The 27,553-nt window shown below is 37.5% G+C and overlaps 1 protein-coding gene across 7 annotated transcripts in view; it reads left to right on the forward strand.

The window, feature by feature from the left end:
* The window catches only part of GULP1 (GULP PTB domain containing engulfment adaptor 1), a 155,361-nt gene that overhangs the window by 69,456 nt on the left and 58,352 nt on the right, over positions 1-27,553 (forward strand). For all 7 annotated transcript variants that reach the window (XM_065069870.1, XM_065069867.1, XM_065069873.1 and 4 more), the window contains 2 exons: positions 8,162-8,249; positions 19,117-19,178. In XM_065069870.1, the coding sequence (XP_064925942.1) occupies positions 8,222-8,249; positions 19,117-19,178 (90 nt within the window). In that variant the 5' untranslated portion in view covers positions 8,162-8,221. The remainder of the gene's footprint in view (positions 1-8,161; positions 8,250-19,116; positions 19,179-27,553) is intronic.

Genomic DNA, 27,553 nt, shown 5'->3' on the forward strand with positions numbered 1-27,553 from the left:
TGTTCCCCATCTGTCTTTTGGAAGCAGATGAAAGTGCCTGAGTTCTTTGAGAGGGAACATGTATAAAGCCTTTCTACTGGCTCTGAGCATCTGACATCTGTAAATTCTTGTACAGCAGGGAAAAAATTAGGCTGACACGGCTGAAGTCCTTCACCACTTTTCACTAGACGCTGGTGCTTTTGGATTTGACGAAAAAGGAAGCTCCTCCTTGTATCCTGATAAGATTATTCTGTCATGGTGAAAAAAATAGGAGTATTTATTTGTCTTGCAAAATATAACAACTTTGGGAAGAAGGGAACATTCCTGTTTTTAAAGTTACTCTTTTTGTTTGTACAGTATAAACTCCAGTTTGTTCTGTGAATAATGTAATCCACTAATACAAATGATCATTGATAAGCTATTGATAATAGTTTACAAATAAATAGTCTGAAAAAAATGCAATATCTTTTAAATTAAATGGCTTTTCCAGTGCTTACAAGCCAGATCTAGAAATCTGGTTTTGTGAAACAAGTGAATTTTGTATTTCTCTGTTTTTTCTTAAGACGGTGTTGTTAGCAACTTGTCCGGGGATTTACTGGTGCTTGCAGCAGTTTAAAACACATTTCTTTCAGAGTTCTACTTTAGTAGTAACATTTATTCTTGTTATATTTCTTGATATCATTATTTCTTGTTGCTGTAAAACAGAAGTTAGTGGTAACCTTGCCTAAGGAGTTGTTTTTGCTGTCAGATGACTCAGTGATAACCTCCTTGTCACCTGTTACTCATTCGTATTTTCTTTTTTTGTTATTGAAATGAGCAGGTTAATTTTAGGAAGTGGGAGAGTAAAAAGCCACTTACCCGAACATTTTGGAAACTGGTATGAAATGCATGAGTTTCATACAGATTTTTCTGGTTCCTGGCTTCTGTTTGATGTTGATATTGTCTGCTTGTCCTCAGAGTTGTTGTGAATACTCCTCTAGCTCTGGCAGATCTGCTATATGAGAAATCCTTTACCTGTGCTCTGAAAGACTTGCTTTGGTGGGAAAAACACTTGTCACAATGGCTTGTACTGGTTGAGAGAGAGAAAAAAAAGTACGTGTGATTCTTCTGTACCTTCCAGCTGGTTTCAGGAGCTTTGGGGAGAACGGGGGCTGTGGTCGCTGTCAGAGTGGAGGAACTTTTAGCCTTCAGATCAGAGTGTTCCTGCCCATCCCTTTCATAGGAGGAGAGTGAGCATATTGGAAGGTGAGGTATGTTTTAGGGATATGGTTTCCAGCTGTTTTGGTGTTTGCCACACCACTTGTCACCTCCGGTCACTTCACTTGCAGGCTCTAGGGCCAGCACTGCTGGCAGATGGTCCCATGGAGTCATTCTTGTTCCAGCTCTGCTCCAGTGGGAATATCATCAGCTCAACAGCAAGGCATACTTTGGGAACAGGGAGATGAGAGCATTAGAAGACCAATTCTTCACCAATTCATTCCTCACTCTGCATGTGTGAAAAAATACAAGAATTAACCTTTGACATCTGCAGGTTTGCCTTCAGCTATAAAGTATACCTAGAGTTTGATTCTGGCTAATGAATTTTTTTGAAAATGCTGAGATTAATAAAACTTTTAAAGTAAAGCTTTCCAGTGACTTAATGTACTCCCTAAATTCCATTTGTGCTTTTGTGCAATTATAAAGCCCAAGCACAGGCTAAGAACTTCAGCTGACAGAAACGTGTTCAGTTTTGCTGAAGCACATAAACCTGTGCTGTTTTGAGGTCCTTGAAGAGGTATTTTTTGTGCAAGTTTTTATAGCACTAAATTGCATTAAAATGCTTTTGTGGTTTATATTCCTATAGACTATTCTATTATCACTTATAAACTTATAAAGGACACACATAATTTCATAACTGTGGCTGGAACTGCTTGCTTCCCAAACATAAGAAAGGCTCCAGGTGAGTGCAGGTACAGATCTGCACTGAATTTTGTTCGCTGATGTATCGACGTCTTTTTCTTACGATTTTACTGTTTCAGAGGAGAAAGGGTTGTGGCGAATGACTGTTTCAGGTACTTGTCATACAGAAGGTAGGGAAGTATGTCGTGATATGATGTTAATTTGTTTTTATGTATCACTTCATGTAGACTTTTATAATTTTTTCCTTCATTATGTCATGTGCCATATCAGATGAATGTTTTCATAGTGTTTTGGTCTAACTCAGAAAAAGAATTTTAAAGCTGTTACTGTATTCTGAAGTTTCTCATCTTACCTTGAGATGTAACTTTATAAGCATAAGTTTCATTCCAAGTCAATGAATCACACATTCCTGTCTGCTGCGGCCCTTTTGAAAACAGAAGTTAAGACATTTTGTGCTTTATTCTTTAAGGAATGTTATCCAATATGCTTGAAAGGCTGCGGTCTGAGAGGGGAAGACTCCAGATCTTCAGGGCTTCTGAAGCTAAATTTGGCCTAGTATGGGAACTATGTGTATGTTTGAGAGGGAAAGGGCAGGTTTGACCCTCTTTTCTCTTTTAGAAAAAAGGGGTTCATGGGTGCAAGTTGGGGGGGTTTAGGCAGAATTTTTTTTTTTTAGAATTATTTTTTTGTTGAATGAAAGAGAGATTAAAAAAAAAAAAAAAAAAAAAAAAGATAAACCAGTGTGGCTGTTTAGCGCAAGTAATTGTTATAGCCCATACCATTTGAAGGGACTGGCTGGAGATGGGGAGACACCCAAATAAATCCCGAGGAATGCCTGAGAGGAAATTAGAGACAAATGAGACCAGTTACACCGGTGGTTTGTGGTTTGTTTCATCCCTTTCCTTAGTAGCTCCTCTCTTGGTTTGTCTGAGATGGCTCTAAATTTGGAAAACTTATCAAAACACGACATTTCTGAAGAAGCCCACAGGCATTTGAAGATGTCTGCGTGGAAGCTTCAGTGTTGTTCAGACTGCAGTTGCTAGTGCTGGAAGGTGGCAGACTGCCACTCTGCTGGCTTTTGTTGCATAAAGCATAGAAGACAGCAACCAACGTTATCATTAGTGTTAAAAAGCCATTAATTAATCTTACTGCCCTTGCACTCACCACTCCAAATGCCAACAAACACCTCAGTCACCAGATCCACTAGTTTCATTGTACCCCCTGCCTTTTTGCAGTTTCCTCCTCACTGTGGGAAGAACCTTGCCATGGAAAGTAAGGGGTTAATGACAGTGAAGGCCAAGGGAAAAGGAGATGAAGGCATTTGCTTTGCCCTATTACTGTTTTGGTTAGATATGGCAGCTTAAATACTCAATGTCCTAAGCCACATGCCAATGTCACTGTTCAGACAGTGTTGTGTCTCCCTCCTGCCCAGGATGTTTGCCTGTTTTTTTTTAATTTTTATTATTGTTACCTTGATAAAATTATTTTCTAGGCCTTTTTTCTCTATTTTCTCTCTGCCTGAGAAGAAATAATGTAATATAACTCAAAATGTCCCTGATTTATGCCTCTTGGAATTCTTCATATATTGTCAATTAACCATTTTATGAAGTCACATGCAGGTTTGCATATCCTACAAGGCTCTGGTTTCTGGACAAAGCTGAAGAAAAATCCTAAGACTAAGGTGCAGAAACATTCTTTACGTAGGTGTGTCTTCCTAAGTGATGAGTAATGAATGGTTTGGTCCGCATTCCTATTCCCTAATGCCTCTGATTGAGACAAATTCTTTCCCTTTCTAAATAGGTGGTTTTGTGGGAAGGACTCCCCCCTTCTGTTCAGGGCTTCCTGTACTGTAATAGGATTTTCTGATTTACCTTCCTTTTGACTTCATTACAAGCTTTTAACAGACTGTTTTGCAACTCAGTTTCTTCTGCAGCTCTGTGTGTTGAGCATTCTCAGAAACAAAATTATATTCTACCAGAAAACCTGCCCAGCATCCATGACTGGAGAACAATTTGCTTGCTTCTGATAGTTTTGTTTGTTTCTCTGTTGGAATATTGTAAGCAAAGATATCACAGACTTGTCTAGGCAGAACTTTGCTGCTTATGACAGTCTGATATCACCCTTTTGCCCCAAACCCAAATGAGGAATTTGTTATTAGCCTTGTGGTGTTTGGTTTTGGTAAATAGGAAAATTTTATGGGGCATTTACCCATCCGTGTTTTCTCCATCTGAGAGGTTGATGAAGTTGTTCATATTAGTGTTTGAAGGAATTGTAAAAGTAGTTGCATGCAGCTAATTGTGTTATCTTTCCTCGTTTAAATAACATTTTCTGGAGTAAGTGGACGTACACTGATTGTTTTAATACTGGTTGTTGCCTAAGCCATTTTCTTGTTGTGTTCTACTGATATTTTGTTGTAATTGAAATTATGAACACACTTTTGGAAAAATAGTGTCAATTTTTAGGTAGGTATTCAATAAATTTTGGCTTTTATTAGCATAGATTACTTTAATGGTAATACATCCTTCTCCATGAGGACAAAAACACAGACTTAGTTACTCTTTGTTTTAAACAAAATACTTGAACGGTGATCTCTAGAAATGTGGCCAGCCAACAGCATCACAATGTGTGTGCACAGTCTCTATTTAGGAAATCTGCTACTCAGTAAGGCATCTCAAGTATGTTATTTAGTCTCTTGGATCAGGACAGGAATACACAATTGAAAAAAAAAAAAGAGTTCTGGAAAAGGTCATATTCTGATCCCATTGTGCAGGAGAGCTGAAGTGATGGGTCTAGTGCTGTGCAAGACAACTGCCAGAGGTATATGAGAGGGAAAGCACACTGTTTTTTTTTCAGAATGTCTTTCTGCACTGTCAGTAATAGTTTGCGAAGAAGGTGAATGTCCTAAACAAAGTTCTGTAAGGTGTGCTTAGGATATATTAACTATGACAGACTGCCTGTGTTCATACAGAATCACAGGGAAAGGAAATGTGTAAGCTACGCACATCAGGCAGTTGCTTGAAAAGCTGAAATTCTAATGTTTACTGCTTGTTACTTCATCTGAACTGAACTGATTGTCATAATTTACAGTGTTGAAAGTCCTACTCTGTGCCTTCTCTGCAAAGAGAACCACGTGCATGTTGGCAGCTTTTGGTGAAACTCCCTGACGGATTACCCCAGTAGAACCATAGAATGTCCTGAGTTGGAAGGGACCCACAAGGATCATCGAGTCCAGCTCCTGTCCCTGCACAGGACCGCCCCACAGTTCACACCATGTGTCTGAAGGCATTGTCCAGTCTCTTCCTGAACACTGTCAGGCTTGGGGCCGTGACACCTCCCTGGGAGCCTGTTCCAGTGCTTCAGCACCCTCTGGGGGAAGAACCTTTTCTTAATGTTCAGCCTAAGCCTCCCCTGGCACATCTTCCTGACATTACCTTGGGACTGGTCACTAAAGAGAAGAGTTCGGCAACTGGCCCTCCTCTTCCCCTTGTGAGGAAGCTGTAGAACACAATGAGGTCTCTTCTTAGTCTCCTCTTTCTCCACACTGAACAAACCAAGTGTCTTTAGCCACTTCTCATATGGCTTCCTCTCCAAACCCTTCACCAACTCCATAGCCCTATTCTGGACACTCTCCAGCAGTTTTATATCTTTTTTATCCTGTGGCACCCAGAGCTGCACACAGTGCTGCAGGTGAGGCCACACCAGAGCAGAGCAGGACAATCCCCTCCCTGCCCGGCTGGCAATGCTGTGCTGGATGCACCTAGGACACAGTTGCCTTCTTGGCTGCCAGGGACACTGATGGCTCGTGTTCAACTTGCTGTTGACCAGAACCCCCAGATCCTTCTCCACAGAGCTGCTTTCCAGCATCTCATCCTCAGTCTGTATGTACAGCCAGGGTTGCCACGTCCCAGGTGTAAAATCCAGCACTTATTCTTGTTGAACTTCATGCAGTTGGTGATTGCGCAGTTCTCCAATTTGTCTGGGTCCCTCTGCAGGGCCTCTCTGCCCTTGAGGGTGTCGACAGCTCCCCCCAGTTTTGTGTCATCGGCAAACTCGCTAAGCAATCTGTCCAGAGTCCAAGTCATTTATAAAGACGTTAAAGAGTGCTGGCCCTAAGACGGATCCCTGCAGAACCCCACTAGTGACTGGTCACTAGCCTGACATAGCCCCATTTACTAGAATCCTTTGAGCCTGGCCTGTCAGCCAATTGCTCACCCACTGCCCTGTGTGTTTACCCAGCTGTGTGCTGGACATCTTGTCCAGGAGAATACTGTGAGAAACAGTATCAAAGGCTTTGCTGAAATCCAAAAAGATCACGTTGACAGGCTTTTCTTGGTCAACTAAGTGGGTAATCTTGTCGTAGGATGAAATTAAGTTGGTCAGACTAGACTTTCCCCTCATGAACCTGTCCTGGCTGGGACCAATGACTGTGTTGTCACTCAGATGTTTTTCATTAACTCCCAGAACAGTTTTCTCCATGATTTTGCCAGGCACAGAAGTGAGGCCGACAGGCCTGTAGTTGCCAGGGTCATCCCTGTTGCCCTTCTTGTAGATTGGGACAATGTTTGCCTGCTTCCAGTCTTCCGGGACCTCTCTAGATTCCCAAAAGCATTGAAAAATCATGGAGAGAGGTCTCGCTATGATGTCAGCCAGCTCTTTAAGCAGCCTAGGATGAATCCCATCAGGCCCCATTGACTTGTAGGGATCCAGCTGGAGTAGCAGATCCTGTACAAGCTCCAGATTCATTGGGAGTTTATTGTTCTTGCAGCCATGGTTTTCCAGCCCAGGGTTATGGGGGGCCCCCAACTCCATCATTGGCATTGAACACCGAGGCAAAGAAAGTATTAAACGTCTCGGCTTTGTCCGTGTCCCTGTTAATAAGGTGACCATGCTCATCCATGCCAGTGTCATTTCTAGTTTGTCATTGCCTATTCCCCTGATGCTGCTGAAATCATTCCTCAGTAAAATCTGTAAAACAATAATGATCTGGTCCATGTACTTCAAAGAGCAAGCGTTGGTTGGTTGCACATCTGCACTGTAGTGCAGGTAAATGGGGATTATTCCTTCATTCTCACAGGACTGTATGGACCAGAAATCTGACCACATCAGTGATTATCTGAAAATAAAGTGGGGGTGATTTTTGGCCTGTAATTGCCCACACGTTCTAATCTGAAAAATTTCAACTATTTACATGGAAATTGGCGTATAGTTACTTAAATTGATATTTAACTTACTTATTTGAAGAAGAGGGGCAACCACCACAAGAAGTGTTCATGAGCTGCATAAAGTATATTAAATTAATTTGTCAGTCATCTGGATGCTGACATATGAAATACTGGATTAATTTTTGGTTTTATTAAAAGCAAAGGTAATAGTCTCACTGATTTCAAAGATAATATGATACCAAATACTTTTGTTTTTTTTTTTTCCAATTGTCCTCCTCCCCCCCTTTTATTTTATTTTATTTTATTTTCCTTTGGGAGCAGAGAAAGAATGGAAAGGAGTGGTGGAAATGTCTTCACACATGGTTGAAAAAGGAAAATCTCTACTGCAAAATGGGATGGTTTTGAAGAGTATTGCATGTGCCGATTTTTTTTTTTTTTTTTTTCTGCTTTAAAATGTTGGTAAAGAATAAAGTTCTAAAGCAATATTGTGAATCAAATAATAAGATAAAGATTTAAGAGTGTGTCACTGGTTTGAAGTGAACAAAATACAGAAATTACTGTACAGTCTGATGTAATCAGAGCAAGGAGGTAGTTGCACTGATAGAAGGCAGGTTTTTCAGTATTAAATACCTGGTGAAGAGGAATCGTTATATTGCGATTTCCACCCCTCTCCCAGTGTTGAGTCCACATGAGGATGAAAGCATAGTTTGAAATAATCTGACAGCCTAAATGACACAAAACAGGGCAATGCAAATGTTAACTTAATGTTTTTATGTAGTCTTGTAGTCAGCATTCATTTTAAAGCTTTCTTTCCAACCTATTCATGTGTATTTGTCGTCGTGTATATGTATAATACCATCTGCTCCAAGTCTCTGAAATGTCGGTGAGAAGAGCTTCACAGGAGGCTTTAAAATGTCTTTCTGTATCAAGTACCACTGAGCATTTGAACATAAATCTTCTCAGTTCTGCAATTTCTTCCTCAGCAAAGCACATCTCCCTTTTATTTCTTTGAACTATTTCACAATTTTTAAAATCACTTGCATTGTCTTTAATATTAATATAATGATTTAACTTCAAATACAATAATGGACTTTTCTGTTTTCTTATCTTATGTTCTGCAGGTTAAAGTGGGTGGAGAAAACTAAACCCAGAAACATCGTTGACTGGATAGATTTTTCAACATGAATCGAGCTTTCAGCAGGAAGAAAGGTAAGTAGTATAGCTTATGTTCCACGGGAGACATGTTTACTTTATAAATTCTGTAGAATATCACAAATTATACAGGAAGTACTTATAATTGCATCTAATTAGCTAGGTAGAAATGAGCAATGATAAGACATACATGGCAAAACATTCTTGACTGATAGTTTTAGAACTTTCTGGATTGTAAGCCTTATGTTGAATTTCACAATATTTTATAGAAGGGTGTGTCTGTGTGTATATATATGAAATACACACATTTTTTTCCTCTTTTTTTTTCCCTGCACACCTCAAAGGATGTGCTGGAGGGTTTTAGAACTTCTAAAGAGTTAGTGACTTCTGTATTTATGTAAATTCTTTGGGTTCTTGTTCTTGGAGGAGCTATTTTAGAAAACCATGTTGAATACACTTGAAATATCTCATGCAGCAGAATATCTCTTGGCTTTAAGAAGCTATTCTGAATTTTTAGCAATCTGAAATGGTACGCTTTCCAAAAGAATATCAAACCACTAAATATTCAGAGTATGTGTTTGGTCTTCCGGCTTACTTATTCTCTTTTCATGATCTGTTTATGATTAAACGTAAGTTTTTAGATGCAGCTTTTCTACTGACAGCTTTGTCGCTATTTTACCCATTTGTTTGTGACGTAAAAAACATTATAATATTTATTTTTCATGTTCTACTAAAGATCCTTAAGGGTGATACACACTGAGTTAGAGCCCCTACTTTAATAACTAGATGTAAACTCAGTTGGAATAAGTGTAAATGTTTTGTTTATTTAACAAGAATTCGTGCTGTGGTATCAATATCAAAGCTGGAAATAAAAGGAATCTGCCATACCTTATACCAACATGAAATGATAGCATCACTGTATCCTTGCATGTCTAGTAAATGTATATGTTAAAGCCAGATGAATTGAGATAACATACCCTGTTTCTCCACAGATAAGACCTACCCCAAAAATAAGCCCTAGCATGGTTTTTCAGGATTTTTGAGGATGCTTGAAATTTAAACCTTCCTCCAAAAATAAGCCCTAGTTACAGTTCAGAAAAAAGTCAGTTTAAATAGTGTCCAGGCATCTATAAATGTAAAAAAAATCATGAGTTTTATAGCAAAAATTAATATAAGACCCTGTCTTATTTTTCAGGGAAACAGAGTAAGTAGCCCAGAATATCAGCAGATGTAGCTTGATGGCAAAAGGAACATACACTTACTCACAAAGGCAACAAAACCAGATGAAAGATCATTTAATACCTAGCTTTTCTTAAGTACTGATGTATTTTCTTGTGTAGATATTTGTAACACCTCTATCAAGAGATCTGTACCTACCAGCTGCTTAATAGTTGCCTAGCTTCTTCCAAATAATTGGATAAACCATTTCAGTATTCTTTAATTGCAGATTGATTTATGCTAACGGGGAAAGAAGCTTGGGTTTTGGAGATTTATATTTTTTTTTTTGCAGTAGACTTTGTGTGCTGTTCACTTTACTCCAACAAGAAAAAAGTTTCATAAAAAAAGGTGTCAGGCACAATGAAATCCAATTATTGTGGATGCTTCAAAATTATTCAGAATTTGAGCAACCATAAGAATTAAATACTGTCATCCATTTATTTTATTCATAGTAATGCACGTGACATTTCCATTTCTTGTATCCTAGGAAAAAGCAAATTTCAGTTAAGCAATTGTCAAGAATAAGTGAAAATTACTTATTTTTCATGCCAGTTGAAATTCAGAAAAGCTTGGCTATGTCAATGCTCGTGTCTAATAACTGCATTTAAGATCAGGTTCAACTAGATTCAATTGCTTAGCTTTATTGTATTTCCTGATTTTAGTTCTAGACCGCAGAGACACAGTTCCCACGCCTGTGTTTGATGGGCTGGTTTGGGGGTTTCTTCTGTTGAGGAGTGTGGTTATTTTGAGGAGTTGACTACGTGAGTGCTGTGACTTCCCCAGCAGTTCTTTCTGACTCCTAATTAGTCTCCCGGTGGCTGTGCTTGTGGGGTTTGTGCTAATGGCAAGTTTACATCAGTCTGTTACCTTGGAGCTACGTAAACAGTCTCAAATATATAAGATTGTGACGGGGATTTAAGCGGATGTAAGTGGCACTTCCATAATAGCAAAAGGTTATCTGGATTGTGCAGATTTATAGAATAAGTGTCCCCTAACCCCCATTGTCATGATCAGCCTATATAATGCATATAGAGAAGATGGTAGCTGGGGCCATAGCTCCTTATCATCTTGAACTGGTGATTGGGGTGACTTGAACTGTGCTGGAGAGCTCTGTTCTCACACCGTCACCTCGTTCAAACAACGAAACTTTCCTCTGAGTGTCCAGGAAATTATTTCATCATTGACAGACATCGCTAGCCAAAGCAAGAAGAGAAGCACTAAAATCAGTGTGAGTTGCTAGGACAGAAAGGAAGTGAGCTCTTCTTAAAATTAACCCTGATTCTTTAAAAAAACCCCAACATTTCCTACAGGTAGGATGTGTGACATTAGTGTTTATGTGTCTTGAGAGAGTCTGCATTATGGGAACAGCAGGTTTGTCTTAAATCAGAGCAGACCCCTGTTTTCAATATTACCAGTACTTCATTTTGCGTTACAATTTTGTACTACAGGTATAATATCTGGAGCAAGTACTCAGTATAAGTTTATTTTTGAGGGCCACGGTTTGGGCTTGAAACAGCCACCTCAACTGCCAAGGTGTGCCGAGTGCTCTGGGCTTAAAAACAGCTGGTACAGTCATTACCTGTCTGACTCCCCGAGATTTAGCACAAACCAGAACTCCTGACCTGGATAGTTTGTGTTTGTATTTTAGTTGTAATTCTTTTTATTTGTCTGATAGTCATTTTAGTTGGAGGCTTAATTGAAATGCTTAGACCTCAAATAGAAAAAATCAAGCTGTTAATCTTTCATCCTAATAATGACAATGAAAAATATGAGAAAATGTTTAAACAAATTCAGCTTCTTTCAGGAAGTACTTAGACAAATAATCATAAATAAATGAAATCTTTTAGCAGTCCAAGTTGTAGTATCTATTCTCATCAGTTAGCCAGGAGCTCATATAACAGGAAAAGAAAAAATGAAATAATATTGACAAACCCAGTTTATTTCTGGTTTAAAGCTGACATCAGCACCTGTTGAAGTTGCACGTTTAATAAAAAAATGTAGTACCTGTTCAAAGTACAATAGCTTTTCTCTTGGCTTCAGTACAGGTTGGTTGGACTACCAATTACATGTGTTGCAGAGAATATTCTCTGTAGCAGAAATATTATAGGACTGTACAAAAACATATTTTGTTTTCCATTCATTCATCAATGAGTGCAGTATATTCTATTAAAGTAGTTTTTATAGATTGTTCCTTTTTTCGAGCATCTCTTCCCACTCCCACATAAATCTAAGAGCAAGGTTGCATATGTTATTGCAGCTTTGTTATTATGACAAAACTTATGAAAACATATATGTGTCTGTCATAGTAGCAGGAGCTTGCTTTCGTATGTGATCCAGGTTTGGGTCATGATTTCTGAAGAGTCCTCTTAATTTTTCTTTTAAATTTTCCTTTAAAGTTGGCTGTGGTAGCATGCTTACTTCGAAATGCTGTAGTGTGAAGGGTCTGTAGTGCGGGTCAAAGTCTGTTCATCTTAAAATATGTTTGCATCTTGATAATTTTGGTCTTTCTTATAAGTAGCTTAGGGATGCTAATGTAATTCTTGTGTAAGATCTTTTTAAATGCTGTATTTTTATGTGAGCTTTATAATTACAAATATATTGGTATCTAAACTGAGTTATTGATTTGTCATTAATTTATATGTAATTATGTGTACAGGTAACGTGTAGGCAAAACAGTAAATATTAACGATGGGGTTTTTGGTTTGGCTACTTCTTGGTGAATGAAGGTGCCTCTCCCAAGTGAGTTTGGCACATTTTACTGATTAGAATCAGCCTTCTGTTCAAAGCCATTACATAAGAACTGGTGCATATAAGTAAACAAAAATTAACTCATCAGAGATGTGAGAGACAACTACTGTTTCTCTGAGATTTCTAAATATGGAATGGCTGTAATCCAATCCATCTGTGATTAAAAGAGTGAAACTTCTTGAGTGTCTCAAAATAGTGCTAAAAATGTAGGTACGTATATCTGATTTCGGCTGAATTTAGTACTGAATGGAACATGTGAAATCCAGTGGACTTCAGTGACATTGTGGAGAGTGTAAATCACAGCTGAATTTAGTCATTTCTTTATTACACCCCAATGGTCCTCCTTCATCACAGTATGAATGTCAGACTTAGTTTCCATGTTGCGCAATGTTCAATGCCAAAGCTGCTGTTATATGCAGGAATCTGAATTATCTTTTTTTTCTTCCATATATTAGCAGTTCATAAGGTTGGTAATTGGTGCCACATTATCAGCTTATGAGATGTAGATGGTATTCATAATGCTAAATGGAATATATTGAAGTAATAGCCTGCCAGAAATCCTAAGTTACAGCACTAACGTTTCTGTGCGATGACTTTTTGTGAGTCTCATTCATGAAAGTGTAGACAGATGCATTTAATGGGCCTGACACATTAGAAAAAAAGCAGTCAAAGGTTATAGGATACTTTTTTTGTCTGGATGAACTGACTATAATGTCATCTTTATTTTTATTGTAAACTTATGCTGCATTCCAGAGATGAAAAGTGTTTTACTTTGTATTTCTTCTTCTGAGTGATTAGACAACAGGTGAAAGCCCCAAAAGGGTGAGGGGAATACATATAGTCCTAAAGAAAATACTATATTTTCATTCTGTCAGTATATTTCACATCACTGAATTCAAATGGGCTATTGTGTGCTGGACTTCCACATTAACAGTAGAGATAAAAAACATAAATCATAGAATCCTTTCGGTTGCAAGAGACCCTCAGGATCATCAACTAACTCTGGCACTAAACCATGTCCCTAAGAACCTCGTCTAAACACCTTTTAAACACCTCCGGAGATGATGACTTCACCGCTCTCCTGGCAGCCTGTTCCAATACCTGACAACCCTTTCCATGAAGGATTTTTTCCTGATTTCCAATCTAAACCTCCCCTGGCACAACTTGATGCCATTTCCCCCTGTGCTGTCACTTGCTGCTTGGGAGAAGAGACCAATACCCTCTATGCTACAACCTCCTTTCAGGTAATTGCAGACAGTGATAAGGTCTCCCCTCAGCCTCCTTTTCTTAAGGCTGAACAGCCCCAGTTCCCTCAACTGCTCCTCATCACACTTGTGCCCCAGGTCCCTCACCAGCTTTGTCACCCTTCTCTGCACTCTCTCTGGTATTTCAATGTCCTTCTTATTATGAGGGGCCCCAAACTGAACACAGGATTCAAGGAACGGCCTCACCAGTGCCGAGTACAGTGACACAATCACTTCCCTAGTCCTGCTGGCCATACTATTTTCCTGATTTCTTTTTGGCCACCTGGGCACATACTGGCTGTCAATAACACTGTCTCATCCCTCTCTGCCAGGCAGCTTTCCAGCCACTCTTCCCTGAGCCTGTAGCACTGGCTGGGGTTGTTGTGACCCAACAATCTCACTTGACACAAATACCAGTTATCTAAATACTTTTAAAATACCTCCACGAAGAGGTTTTGTGTTCCTAATACTGCTCCTTGGGTTTTAAAATATGAAGTCATGTGGAAAACCTGTATTCAGCGACCCAGTGCCTTTTTGGATTGGTTATTGAATATATTTTTTCAAGTATCATTTGTAGTGTTACATGGTTCTTGTTAGACTATGGAGGTACCCTCTCAATTATGCCAGCAAAGAGAGTTTTAGGGTTACTGCCTTAATTTGTCAAGGACCAAATCGTCTTCTGTTGGTGGGACGAGAAGGTGTGTGTGTTTACAGGCATTTGTATGCAACTGTGGATGCACTTGTTTATGTTCTGAAAGAAGGAGGAACAGATGTAATTGTTTAGGAAAGAAATAATTACAGTGTGTCTTTAAAGATCCGTAGCTACAAATGAGGAGGAGTATGCTTTGGAAACTTTCTCCATAGGATTCATGCTGGCTCTGTACAGATAAGCCTATTTTTTCTTCTCTTTCTCTTAACATGAGAATAGGAGGGTAATTTCCTGTTGGCTATTTTATCTATATTATCTTTGGAAAGGTGTTGCAGAAATAAGCTTACCTATCACCTGCTTTAAAGAATACTCTAGGCAAGTTAACAGTTATACTTACCACAATAACTGGTTGTTGCTTCTGCAAAACCTAGAGGGGCTGCTTTCAAGAACACATGCACACTGCTTAACCATAAAGCACAAAATACTGACTTTAGAATGAGAACAGCATTGAAGGAGTCTTAAGGTTTTTTGTTTCTACCCTATTAAAATTTATACAGCCTGATTTACAGAATGTTAAATGATTCGCACAGCGATTTGGCAAGCACATCTTTGAGATCTACAAGCTAATGAATTGTTGATGTGAATTGTTACTAGTGTACGATGTAGAGTTCTTGTCCAAGTTTACTATGGCAAGTATGGCAAGTACCTTCCCCAAGCTATGACCTAAATGTTGGAGTCACAGACGTACATTGCTAGTTAACTGGATGAATGTCTAATTAAAGACAAGATGGATTTTTCTGTGTGAAAGAAGTTTGGATATGTACCAACCATACCTTGAAAGAAATTAGAATTATTATTTCATTTTATAGGACTTTGTCTTATGAAACTGTGGAAAAATTACAAACAACATCCAAAATATGTCACTCAGGAAAATACCACTTTATGAAATCAAATTGTTTAGATATGTAGGAGTGTGTACCTTAGGTACATAAGCAAGAGAAAGCTACAAATATGCATATTTTTGTTGTTCTGAATGGTTGCTGCCACTTCTTCCTTCTCTTTCCAGTTTATCATCATTTTAAAAAAAGTTCAAATTAAACTTTTTTATTGCATTATTTTTATTGCATTATATTTTTCCTGAACTGGAAAATTAATATTCTATTTTAACTGTTTTGAAATTCACATTTCTGTTCCTTTTCCTTTGTTTTGCCCAGCCAAAGTGGCACACACAATGTTCTTACTTAAACAGTTAGAAATTCTTCAAAAAAAGTGTAAATTTTCAAAAAACGTGTAAATTCTTCAAAAACTTGTAAACTTACTTCTTTGTAAACTTCAAATAGAAGCTTTTAGCAAAGACACAGTGTATCTCTTGTTGTGTCAAGAAGATGTAAGAAGTACATGCTAAATACCTCAGAATTTTTTCTTGTTTTTCTATTTGATTTAGGAAGCTGAACTTGTTAAAAGTTCTTAACATCAACAAATTAGAAGTGCAGAAGCAAAGATTTGCTAATCACTGATTAGTTGGACTAGTATATTATTTCGATCCTATTTTCCTTTCTTGTCAAAACCTACATGCTAGCATCTGTATCTTAAAAACATGCGCTATGAAATGCGTGAGTTACGCAGTGAGTATTACTATTGGAGGGAATGGAAAAACTGTTCTTTTTTTTTCATTTGGTAACTATGCCAACCCAGCATTTTGTGCTACCATGTTGCTACTTTGGTAATCAGCTGTTTAAAACCATTCATAAGGTCCTAAATACTATGAGAGAAGGACACAGGCGGGCAAAGAATTCTGCAAAGATCACTCTGTTCTAGGGAGATACAGCTCTGTTGTCTTGACAAAAAATAAATACTCCTCCAAAGAACATTTTATGTTTGGGAAAAAAACAAAACAAAACAAAAACCAAACCAAAACAAAAGTAATTATTTTTGAATTATGTGTATTGATGGGTATTTGCCTATACCTTCCTAAGGCAGAATATGACTCATAATTCCAATTGCTTAATCATAGTAACATGGTAATGACTTAAGTAAATTACTGCTATTAGACACATGGTCATTCCTCTAGAAGATGGTTGGAACAAATACTATAGCTGAAATATAGAAGAATACGGGTAGATTTGTTTGTTAATAATGTTTAGGCGTTGCATTCAGATGAAAACCCTGGTAACAAACTCTGATGGCTCAGCATTAGCAATTCGTCTGTTGCCTGTAGTAGTAAAAGAGACAAATTGACCTTGTCTGACTGCACACGTGAGGTATGTGAAAACCTGCCTGTCTCTCTTACAGCACAGGACTGAGGAAATTATTTACAGAGTGACAATGCTTGTGTGTTCCATGTGAAGGTTTTCTTTAGTTTTACAAAAATAGATAACCTAGGAAAAATGAAAGATACAGATTTGTATATACACACACTGAAGCTAGTAAGCTATTTGTTCCCTGAAGCATTAATACCTAGATGCAGCACAGATCTTATGGAATGTTCTCTTCTTCTTCAGGAGGCTGTTGTTAGGCTGTTTGTCACATAAGATCTTTCTTTCCAATGCAAACTTTGTAAAGCAGGAAGACAAGATAGTTCCAAAATTTCTTATCATCTATTAGCAAGGAAAATGTCAATTGATGTCAAGGAGATTTTGATTCACTTAAGAAAAAAAGGCTTTTAGTTTTTACGTCCTGAAAATAATTGTATTTTCACTGTGACACTAAAAAGAAAAAAAAAAAAGTTTAAATCAGAGTATCTCTGTTAATATATTAAATGGAATGGCCACTAGGTCTCATATGCTTTGGTAAATGCTTTGGAAACATAGTTAAGTGGAACCATTTTTAGCATGCATGAATTTATAATGGGAGTGGGGCTTAGGGAACCTTTGACCTAAACTTGCACTGGTGAGCATTGTTTTGCCCTTTAGAAAATAGTTCATAAGTGCCTCTGTAGTGAACCCCTTCCACAGTACCTGTGGGCACTAAAGTATGGAGAAATTAATCTCAAAAGGAGAACAGTTTCTTGGCGCTGTTATTGCTTTCCTTTTTGGTAGATAAATGGTGAGATGTGCTGTTATCTAACCTAATGTCATCCTCTGCTAAGCATAGCACAGTTGTTCTGGATACTTTATGAAGTCCCTGAGTCCATTGACTTCAGCGTGTGATTTGTCAGCACGTTCCTGTTCCCTGACTCTCCCAGTGCTGCTAAGGCCTCTGAAATGGTTTACACCAGTGCTCACAGTTTGTGTGATGACCAAGCATTTGATGTGAAAAGCAGATTGTAAAAGAATCTTTCCTTTGTAATGGCAAGGGGCTGGTGTGATTCAATGGAAAGTAGAAAGGGGTGAAGTCTCAATTCTAAGCACTGTTAATCATCTGACCATGATAGTGCCCAACCCCCTGCCTCCACTCTTGCAATTCCATCTGTCAAACCGTGGCTCGTCCAAATGGTCATTTGACGCAGTTAATATTGTAAAATTGGCGAATTGAAGAACCTTCTAAAACCGCCACATATTTAGGCTTTTACCTCTTAGAATCTCTCGTATTTCATTCAAGCATAACTCTGCTTAGGTTTTAATGGACTCTGCATGGCTCAAACTCATAATTTTCAAAAAAAAAATCCTAACCGTGGGCACTTAGTTGAGCTTTAACATAAATGCTAAGGCAACCTAGATTAAGAGCTTCAGACAAGATCTAAAATAACTGTAGTTTTCACATGGTTTGATAGCATGCGTCTCTTTTCACTTTCTACTACTATTAGGTTATATGCATACAGCTGTCAGTTTGGGTTATTATCTAGACTTTTGGTCCTTTTTTTAGGACTTAGTGTTTTATTTATCTATAAAGTGTCTAGAATTCTTGCTGGTATGCAGCTAATAAAATAGTAATATGAAATGTGACTTTCATTGAGGGTTTCATATTTTGTTTGTTGCATCAGAATGAATAATTAAGTACTAAGCTATGAAAATCCATTTAATTAATTTTAAATGTTACGGATCATGCCAAACCATAAGCCACATTCTACATCAGGTGTTTAAATGTATACCTGTTTTATAGCTTTTGTTTTTTCATGTTTTTCTTGTTTATTGGGTGCAAAATGTCTGAAATTGGATATGTCTCAACTACTGGGAAATCAAACTAACTCTAAGCAGTATTTCAAACAGCTGCTGAGTCTCATAAGTCCCAAATCAGAGCTTACAATTCAGAATGAAATTATGGTAACAAACTTTTCCATGATAGCTTGCATGATTTTTTGCATGTCTTTGCTATAAATGTCAATGGAAAACTTTAATACCCATGTTACAGTGTCTGCAGATCTACATCTGGATGTTGGAAATGCACTTTCTGACTCACTGTTTTTATCAATGGCACAAGACTCATAGAATCCAGACATCTTTTTGGTACCCTTGCTAAGTTATAGATTTCCTTTTGAGCCAAGAGTACCCATCCAGATTTCTTTACCTTTGCATAAGAAGGAGTAAAAATATGCACATTTATTTAGGATGTGTAAGGAAAGATGAAAAAAGATCTAAACCTCTGAATCAGTTACCACAGTCTGACTTGCTTCCATTTTCTGGTAGAAGAATTAGGACTTTTTTCTGTCACGTATTGCTTGGATAGGTTTTACGAAAATAATTTCCTTTGTCTCTTTGTTACCTTGATAATTCATCCAGAAAAGCACACAATTCATCAAAAAAACCCATAATTAGAAATGCTACATGCAGTCAATGCTTTAAACAAGAGCAGGATGCAGAAAATGCTGACCTGAGACAGAAAGAAAAAAAACAACCATAGACCAATAAGTTTGTTGGGGGGGGGAGGAGCTGGAATTCTTATGGTAAATCAAGCTGGTTAAGATGGCAAATGTGCCCAAGAGAAGTAACCAGATTCTTTCATGTAAATGTTTGGGACGTTGTGAGATAATATAAACTGTGTTTCCCTCCAGCCCCAAGAACTACTTCAGATAGATATTTATCTGAGTAAAAGCAGGGTTAATGATGTTTTCCAGATAGATACTATAATAGTTAAATTAACAATTGAATAACCTATTCAGTGCTTCTTCTATTTTGCTTTTCTGTAGACAAAACATGGATGCACACTCCTGAAGCCTTATCAAAGCATTATATTCCCTATAATGCAAAGGTAAGAAAATATGAAGTTATTTTGTCCTCTTAGCTTTAGAACACAACGTGTTCTGTTTTGCTTTTCGTTTGAAAACTAGAGAGACATGAATTAGGCAAATGAAGTACAGAAGAAAAACTTAATAAATGTCTGTTTTGCAGATGGACAAATTCTGTTTCCTAAATGATGGCCACTTGATTCTTGTTCTGAATTATGTGATGGTTTTCAAGAAAGCAAACCAGTGTTCCTCTTCTGCTTGATGCTGTTTCCTTTTAATGGGTGCTCAATGGATATAAATTTTGAGAGCAAAGGAATTGAAAATCAGGCTGCATGCTTTCAGTACTATAAAAATTAAAATTAATAGCACAATATTCTTTTTATCAATGGCAGAGGGAATAAGTAACAATCCTATTTGCTGGATCCTTTGAAACATCAGATATTCTGGAAATACGGTAGAATAATAATGAAATTTTTGCACAGTAAAAGCAGAAGCTTTACTCATGCTTTCTTATCCAAGTTACTACGCAGTTCTGTAATAGTGTTTCAGTTAGTCTAATGACATCTGTTTACACGTAATTTATCTTCCCAGAATAACACCTTAGAAAATGGTTTCCTCAAAAGAGGAGAGAATATGCTTTAATCATTGTAACTCAGAGCTATCTGATTAACCAGCTATAACTTGCAGTTAAACTGGGAGGATATTTCAAAAGGATTCCGCTGTGGTCTGTTCTGGATATAGTTCTCATATGATTGGCATTTTTTAATATTCAAATAAAAAGTATTTTACAGGCCAGGACTCAGTTTCCTCTGTGGGTATTCCCTGCTGTTGTGTTTGCAATTTTCTTTCGCTTACTATTGCCCCATCACGAGTCAGTGTTTGTAGTGGCAATCTGAGTCTTGTTCTGCTAGTTGCCAGGTGAACATGTTTTTATTCTGTGTGCTCTCAGACTGAATTTTTCACCAAAGAATCTATTACTATTTAACTGTATAGCCTTGCCAGACAGCTTGGCTTTTATATTACCGTTTTTGAGAGGGAGGAATACTTGCTGGAGTGACTGTGCCATCTGTTGAAGAGCAAGCTGAAGCTGTGAATTCTGTTTGTGCACTGAACAATGTCCATTCTTTTGTGGTCTTTACATAAGGAGAAAAAAGAAACCTTCCTTGTATTTCATGCATTATCTTTCTTGAGAGTGTATCTTATTAACAGGTGTCAGTACAGCTATGCAGAAAAAAAAAAAAGACAGTGATAAGGTGGTGATAAGCATAGAAACAATAGCATCAATGGCTTCTGGGGGAGAAAAAGGGGACAGAGAATTCCTATCCAGAGGAAGTTTTGTTTCTTTGTTTGGGGGGGGAGGGGGTAAAATAAAGTTGCCCATTCTTTTCATTTGAATCACAGTAGAAAATTTTACTTAGAACTGTCAGTTATTTGATTCCTTACTCCAAAGCAAGTAAAAATCTGCTCCGCTCTATAACTGGAGTGTAAATGGAATGGGATCTCCACATAACTTTTTTTATTGACACCTGCAATAGATTTGCACAACTTTTATGAAGTTAGTGGGTATACGTGCACAAAACAACAACATTGTTAAATCTAGATGATGTTTTTACTTCAGTTCTCAAGTACTATTTTTTCTAAGTTTTACAATATTTTTCTTTCGAAGAGGAAAGCATATAGCTATTAATACCTCATTTGGATTTTGTAATGTTTTGGTTTTTAACTAAAATTTTGTATCTTGTAACTGCAGTGTGAAATAATGATTAAAAACTCAGGAAGTGTTCATAAAGCAAGTATTGTAAAAGGCTCTGATTTAATTCAGATGTTCACATTGTTCCACTACCAATTCTCTAACATTCTCTTCATATCACTTCTATATTTGTTGGGAGGAAAAGACAACACTCTATCTGTTTTGTTTCAAAAAGTAATTATGTTAGTGAAGAATGACATGTTCAGAAAATCGAATCAGTTTGACGAAAAACGATACCAGAGATGATATTTTTCCGTGGGCAAGTGAGCTGTATTCTGCTACATAGTTTCTTGAATGCAAATTACCATGCATGAAAAATAGCATTTTCTCTTTTTTATAAGACACAAAATTCACTTCTCTGACATTAATCTTCTGAGATGATCAGAAAAACGAGATCTTAAGAACAACTGGAAATGATGGGAGGTTGTTTATTTGATTCTTAAGACATCTTTAAGAATTAAAGAAAGCTGTTGCTAAAATGCATTCAATGAGTTGACTGTTATGTTATGGAAAAAGAAAAAATTCTAGCAAAGTTAACTGGAAATGAAAAACAATCCTGCAATTTAGATAACTAGCATTTTTTCTACAAATTGGGGAGGACTTTTTAATAGAGAATTAGTAATGTTTTCTATCCCTTAGGACATACATCCTCAGGATGATTTATGACAATAATCCTCTTTGCCAGAAAGCATGAGCAGAGTTGTTTCTTCTGGAAGTAAAATCCAGGAGCTATGACTCTCATAAGGATGTCCTTAAATATTAAATGTATCTCCTTTCCAGCATACCCAGTCCTCATAGTACTTGCTATTTTGAAGTTTGCTGGGGTTTGGCATAGTTTGCTGTATGGCATAAGTTCGTAGGAGTCTGGGGTATTTTTTTTTGGTATGGGGTTTTATTTTTGGTCTTTGTTTTGGGTTTGTGGTTTGGCTTTTTTTTTAATGTTACTGATGTCTCCAGTCTTGGTCTTACTGAAGCACAGACAGTTAGACTCCACAGATTTCAGTATGCTCTGGACATGAAATTTGGGCCTATTGAAGTCAGAATTTTGCCATCAGTTCATGAATCTGTATTTTTTAAAGTATATCACTCCAAATAAAAGCCTATTGGTTAGTTTTGGTGTGTGGTGTTTTGGTTGGGTTTGTTTGTTTGTTTGTTTGGTTTGTTTTAGGTGTTTGTTTGTTGTTGTTGTTGTTGTTTTTCCGCCAAAAATGATAGTCTAGAATCTTGATAGTATATTATCAAACAAGGGGAATGGAGGCCTCTTTTAGATACAGTAGCATGGTAATTTTGGTCTAACAAAAGCTTTTTATGTTACCAAGATTAAAAAAAAACATTAAGGCAACCCAGAATTTGTCTTTTTGTGTCATCTTTGTTCTGTAATGTTCTAGAACTACAAAGAGATGTTTGTGTTATTTTCCATACTGTAAGGGAAAAAAGTTATCTTTTGACCTTAAGTTGATTCTCTTGATGTTTAGGCCATTTTTTTTTTCTCCAAACAAAAATGATCGAAGTGTGACTTATAATGAAATCTGACTGCAAGCCTAAAAATTGATTAATGTCATCACATAACTGATACTGCCCTGGGGGGTGTTTTTCTGCTAATGAAAAGTTGCCACTGGCCAGAACACCAATGTTTACTATATCTCTTTGTAGTAAATTATATACATATATATTCCTGTTCATACTTGGCTGGTTTTTTTTGGCTTGTATCAAATTTCCACAAGCACGTATTTCCATGTTGCAGATTAGAGGCTGGTGTTTATGTTGGCTGCTGGTATCCTATGGAGTCAGTAGCTTTGACCTTACACTAGGCTGAAGAGCTGCTATTTTACATTATAACGTGATGGTATGTTAAACTCTTGGGAGTTTATTTTACCAAGAAGCACGATGGCTTCCTGGTGCTGAGTCAGCTGCTGCCCTAATGTTTACTTTAGGCTTACTTTATTTTGAAACTTTGTAGATTTTTATGGATATATTTATGATTTGTGATGAAGTTTAAATTTGAAACTTTGAAGATAAGCAAAGCTTTCCCCTAAAAGACTGTTAAAACTCTCTTGCTTTGTGTTATAGGGGGTTTATTAACGACAATTAATTGTGAATTGTGCAGTTTTATGGATGATCTCTCAGTTATTAAATATATATATGGAACCTGTACTGCAGCTACAGCAAAGGCAAAAAAAAGGCATTAGCAATGAATAAATACACTGCGAAGAGACCTTGTATGGCAGTTCCTAGTAATGTTTACCTATTAGTTCAAAAATCAGAGTTGAGTAGTTTTTCTGCTTTATGTAATTTCTTATTCCTTCAAGATGATACTTTTCTGGAGGAGGCATTTTGGGCAAGAGTTTTAGGTCAAAACTATCACACTGCTTCTAACTGATGCAGCTACAGTAGCAGAACTCGAGGTGCAATTATGTCTTTTGAATATCTGGATATCACTATCATTAGTCTATGGTCTTATCGAAGCCACGTTTTCATGGCATAAACTGCACTTCTACTATAAATTTTTGTTGCTGTAGGTATACTAGCAATTTCTCTCCTTCTATCCACTCAGCATAGTACAGAATGATCGTGGTTTGTGTCAGTAAAAATGAAAGAATATCAAAGAGAAAATAGTATATAGATAAAGAGCAATACAAGACACGCTATTAAAAAGTATGCTTAAATTTGTGGTGAAGTTAGATAAAGCAAGACATTCCAAACAGTTCACGAAAATGTTAAAAATTAGAAGCTAGTGAAATAGAAAAACATTACAAGAAATAATTAATTTTCCTACATTTTTTTTATTATAATTAGAATTAATAACTTAATTCCAATTAAATTTCATTAATATATCAAAATGTCTTAGATGTAATCATAATTAATTAGTTGTTTAAGCACAAGAAAAATGAGTCTTGTGAAAAGATCCAAATGAAATATGAAAGCAGAAAATTATAATCTTACAAGGAAATGCAATTCAATGTGTGGTTATTTCTGATACATTACAGTCAGACTCAGAGGTCATTATACCAAAGGTAGAATAATCATATAAATAAGAGAACATCTTTAGAATCTGCAAGGGGTAGAGTCAACAGATTTCCCTGCTTCAGGGAAATGCACCCACCTGTTCCATCTTGCTTACAAGGTTACATACTGAAAATGGGTGAAGGGAAGGAGGGGATAGCATTATATCCACAAATATCCCCACAAATTAAATAACCAAGTTGCTGAAAGGATTGTATCAAAAGTTTCAGCAGCAACAAACATAATCCATTTAAGTACCTAAATGAGGAAACTTCATTTTAACTGTTCAGTATCAAATAGTTTCGGTTGTCATTTGTCTCAGTGGAAACTGGTGAAGACTTCAGCTTCCTAAGAATCTGAGCATTTGTTCATTGCTCTGAAGACTCTGAGCGTACCGAGTGCTGTTGAAAAGCTGTTGGTCTGTCTTGCTGGAGGTTACACTGCTACTCCAGTCTTTAGAGCACAAACCCACACCTTACCTTCCATCACTAGCGTGCCACTGTACAGTAATGGAAGTTAAATAGTATTTGCAGATAATTGTATATCTCACAGAATCACAGAGTGTTAGGGCTTGGAAGGGACCTCGAAAGATCATCCAGTCCAATCCCCCCACTGGAGCAGGAACACCCAGATGAGGTTACACAGGAACGTGTCCAGGCGGGTTTTGAATGTCTCCAGGGAAGGAGACTCCACAATGCCCCAGGGCAGCCTGTTCCAGTGTCTGTCACCCTCACTGAGAAGAAGTTTCTTCTCATATTGAAGTGGAACCTCCTGTGTTCCAGTTTGTACCCATTGCCCTTTGTCCTATCATTGGTTGTCACCAAGAAGAGTCTGGCTCCATCCTCATGACACTCGCCCTTTACATATTTATAAACATTAATGCACACCAGTTCAAAGACAGTATCAATGATTGTTGCCTGTGCAGGAGCAGCCCACAATACCCTTACATGGCAGCACGTCAAGATTGTTTTGCAGAAATTAGTAGGCATGTGGCTGATGCTATCTGTGTGCATCTGGACCTACAGCTTTGTCTTTCGCAGCCATTTCCTGTTGCTTACCTGAAAGCTTTGAAAAATGTGACTTAGTCAGAATAGGAGTGCTGGTATCTTTTATAACTGAACTCTGACTGAGAAGTTTAGAAAAATTTGTGGAATAACAACAGTGTGGTTTTTTTTTAGACATGTGGTTTCTTTCCAGATGACTATAGATCTCTGTTAGTTATATGTAAAATACCCAGCTGCACAACTTCAGGCTCTACAGATCATTCATATTCTCCAGGTGATGTCCTTCAAGAAAGGAATGAAGTTCGTGAGCAATTCCAATTTTTCTTTCTTCAGGTCTGTTTGTGTGTAGCTTGCACAGAGAGCTTTAGGTTTGACTGAAGCTCTCAACATCATACAGAAATCCAAAAAAAGTATATCATTTTGAGGCATATGCATAAGACAAAATGCTTTGATCCAAGTAGTTAAAATGTACCAAAGTAATGAACACCTGCAGAGTGGAGGGTTAGCAGTGGGAAGTGGTTTATATCTGGGTGCTACACGTACACAAACTGCTAATTCTGCAGTGTAATAGATGAATACATATATGTACTGAAAGAAGAGACAGCATTTATAAAGGTACTTCACCTGACTTTCAGTTTACAAGTGTTAGAGCTAATTTTAGGCAAACTTGAACTGACACCCTTTTTGGTTTTGCCCACCCAGCACTGTTGCACGGTGCAACCACCAGATCCTCCCCAGGTGGATGGGGAGACTGTGCAACAGTGTTGTTGCTACCACAGAAAACAGCCTGTTTGCTGCACCTACTCTGCATCTGCACCTCGTATGGCATCATCATTTGGCTGCTCAGGGCTAGTAAAAACCAAAAATGGCTCCGAAATAATGCAAGGCAGTTTAATATAATGTCTAATGTTTGTTTTCCTCTCTCAAGAGAAGCAATCAGTAGAGCGCATGTGTTTTAAAAATTATCCGTGAATTTAATTAGGGGAGTGAAAGGAAAAAAATATTGGTCATTTTTAAATACATTATAAACTGCAGCTGAAAGACAAAGCAGTGGCTTTTGATCTATTCTCCAGAGCTCTCATCTTCTCGCAGGTCCTGCTTGTGATCCCTTGGTCTCTTCATAGGCTCCATTTTGCTTGCAATGTCTAAGTACCATATGACATACTTCTGTTACAAGTATGAAACAGATTTGCAAAGCAAATAAGAGATGGAAGCAAAAATTTCAAGGCAAGAAGAAAAAATAGATCACACCAATTAATGGTAGTGTATGCAGCATAGGATCTGAGAAGTATTTTTAGTTCCTTTTTCAGTAATGTATTAATTAATACATTAAAACTGTGTGGCAGAGCCCCTGGTCTGCATTGAAGCTGATCTGTTACCCACTACAGCCCTGGAGTGTTCCCTACTCTGAGCAAGTTTGAAGTTTCCTCTGTAGCCAGTCTCTCTGCTCTCTGTTACCTTCACATCCATTCTCTTTTGCACCCTGACTGCTTAATTACATTCTTTTTCCTCATCTCTGACTTTACAAACAGTCTAACTTTAAGTTCTCTCTTGTCAAGGAAAAACTATTTTTAAAGAGCCAATAACTTTAGATATATTTTTTTGATATAAAGTTCTAGAATCTGTTATTTGACACTGTAGGTATAATACCTAACTACTATAATCCGGAATGAAAATAAAAAACGGCAAGAGATTGAGCGCATTATCAGACTTGGAGGCACCCTCAATTTTAGAAAGACGGAATGCTTTATGATTCCTTGAATATTAGAGCTGTCCTTAGCTATGTTGCATTTGTATTAGGATTTGCTTTGGGAACTCAAATGTAAGAATCTAGAATAAATTAGGTTGGAAAGGACATCTGGAGATGATCCAGTTGATTCCCATCTAAGACGGGACTGACTTCAAAATGAGCTGTGACACAAGACAGTCTCGTACAATTGAGCTTTAAATACCTGCAAGTATAAGGATTCACAGACTCTGGGCAGCCTGTTCCAGTATTTAATCACTGTGATTGTGGAATTTTTTCTCATTTCTAGTTGTAATTTCTTTTGCTGCAGCTTGTGACTGTTATCCTGACACGCGCCTGTGCATGCAAACACCAGCTTCCTCCTCTTCAGGTTAAACAAATGTAGCTCCCTTAGCAATATGCTATGGTCCATTTTCCCAGCCATCTCCTTGCCTGTCACATCCCTCACCAGTTTCAACTCCAGCTAAAATTGCTTTATACATATGGGAAACTTTATTTCTGGCTCAAGGATTTTGGTAGCCGTTTACTGTAAGATTTGACCTCTTAGGTATGTGCATTTTTTTTGGTTGTTTGAAAATCTGCAGCAGGGGATTCTGTATAGTGATTTATCTGGCATGGTCTGCAGTTAGGAAGACTTGTGTAGCTGGCATGATTATCAGAGCACACTGGTTAACAACATGGTACCTGAGACCCATCTGTGCCAGGCACATTCTTTAGATGGTTTTTGTTGTAAAAATTATTATTCTTTCCTGTAGTCTTGTTGCAGAAGAGCTATGTGTTGGAATGTAGGACAGCCATATGTTGAAGTGTTAATCCAACAAGTTCTGAAAGTACAAGAATATGTTTGTGTATAGGTGTGATATACATAAAAGGCAAATAAATGTTTTTTGTAGT

The sequence above is a fragment of the Columba livia genome, chromosome 7, assembly GCF_036013475.1.
Source record: "Columba livia isolate bColLiv1 breed racing homer chromosome 7, bColLiv1.pat.W.v2, whole genome shotgun sequence".
Lineage (NCBI taxonomy): Eukaryota > Metazoa > Chordata > Aves > Columbiformes > Columbidae > Columba > Columba livia.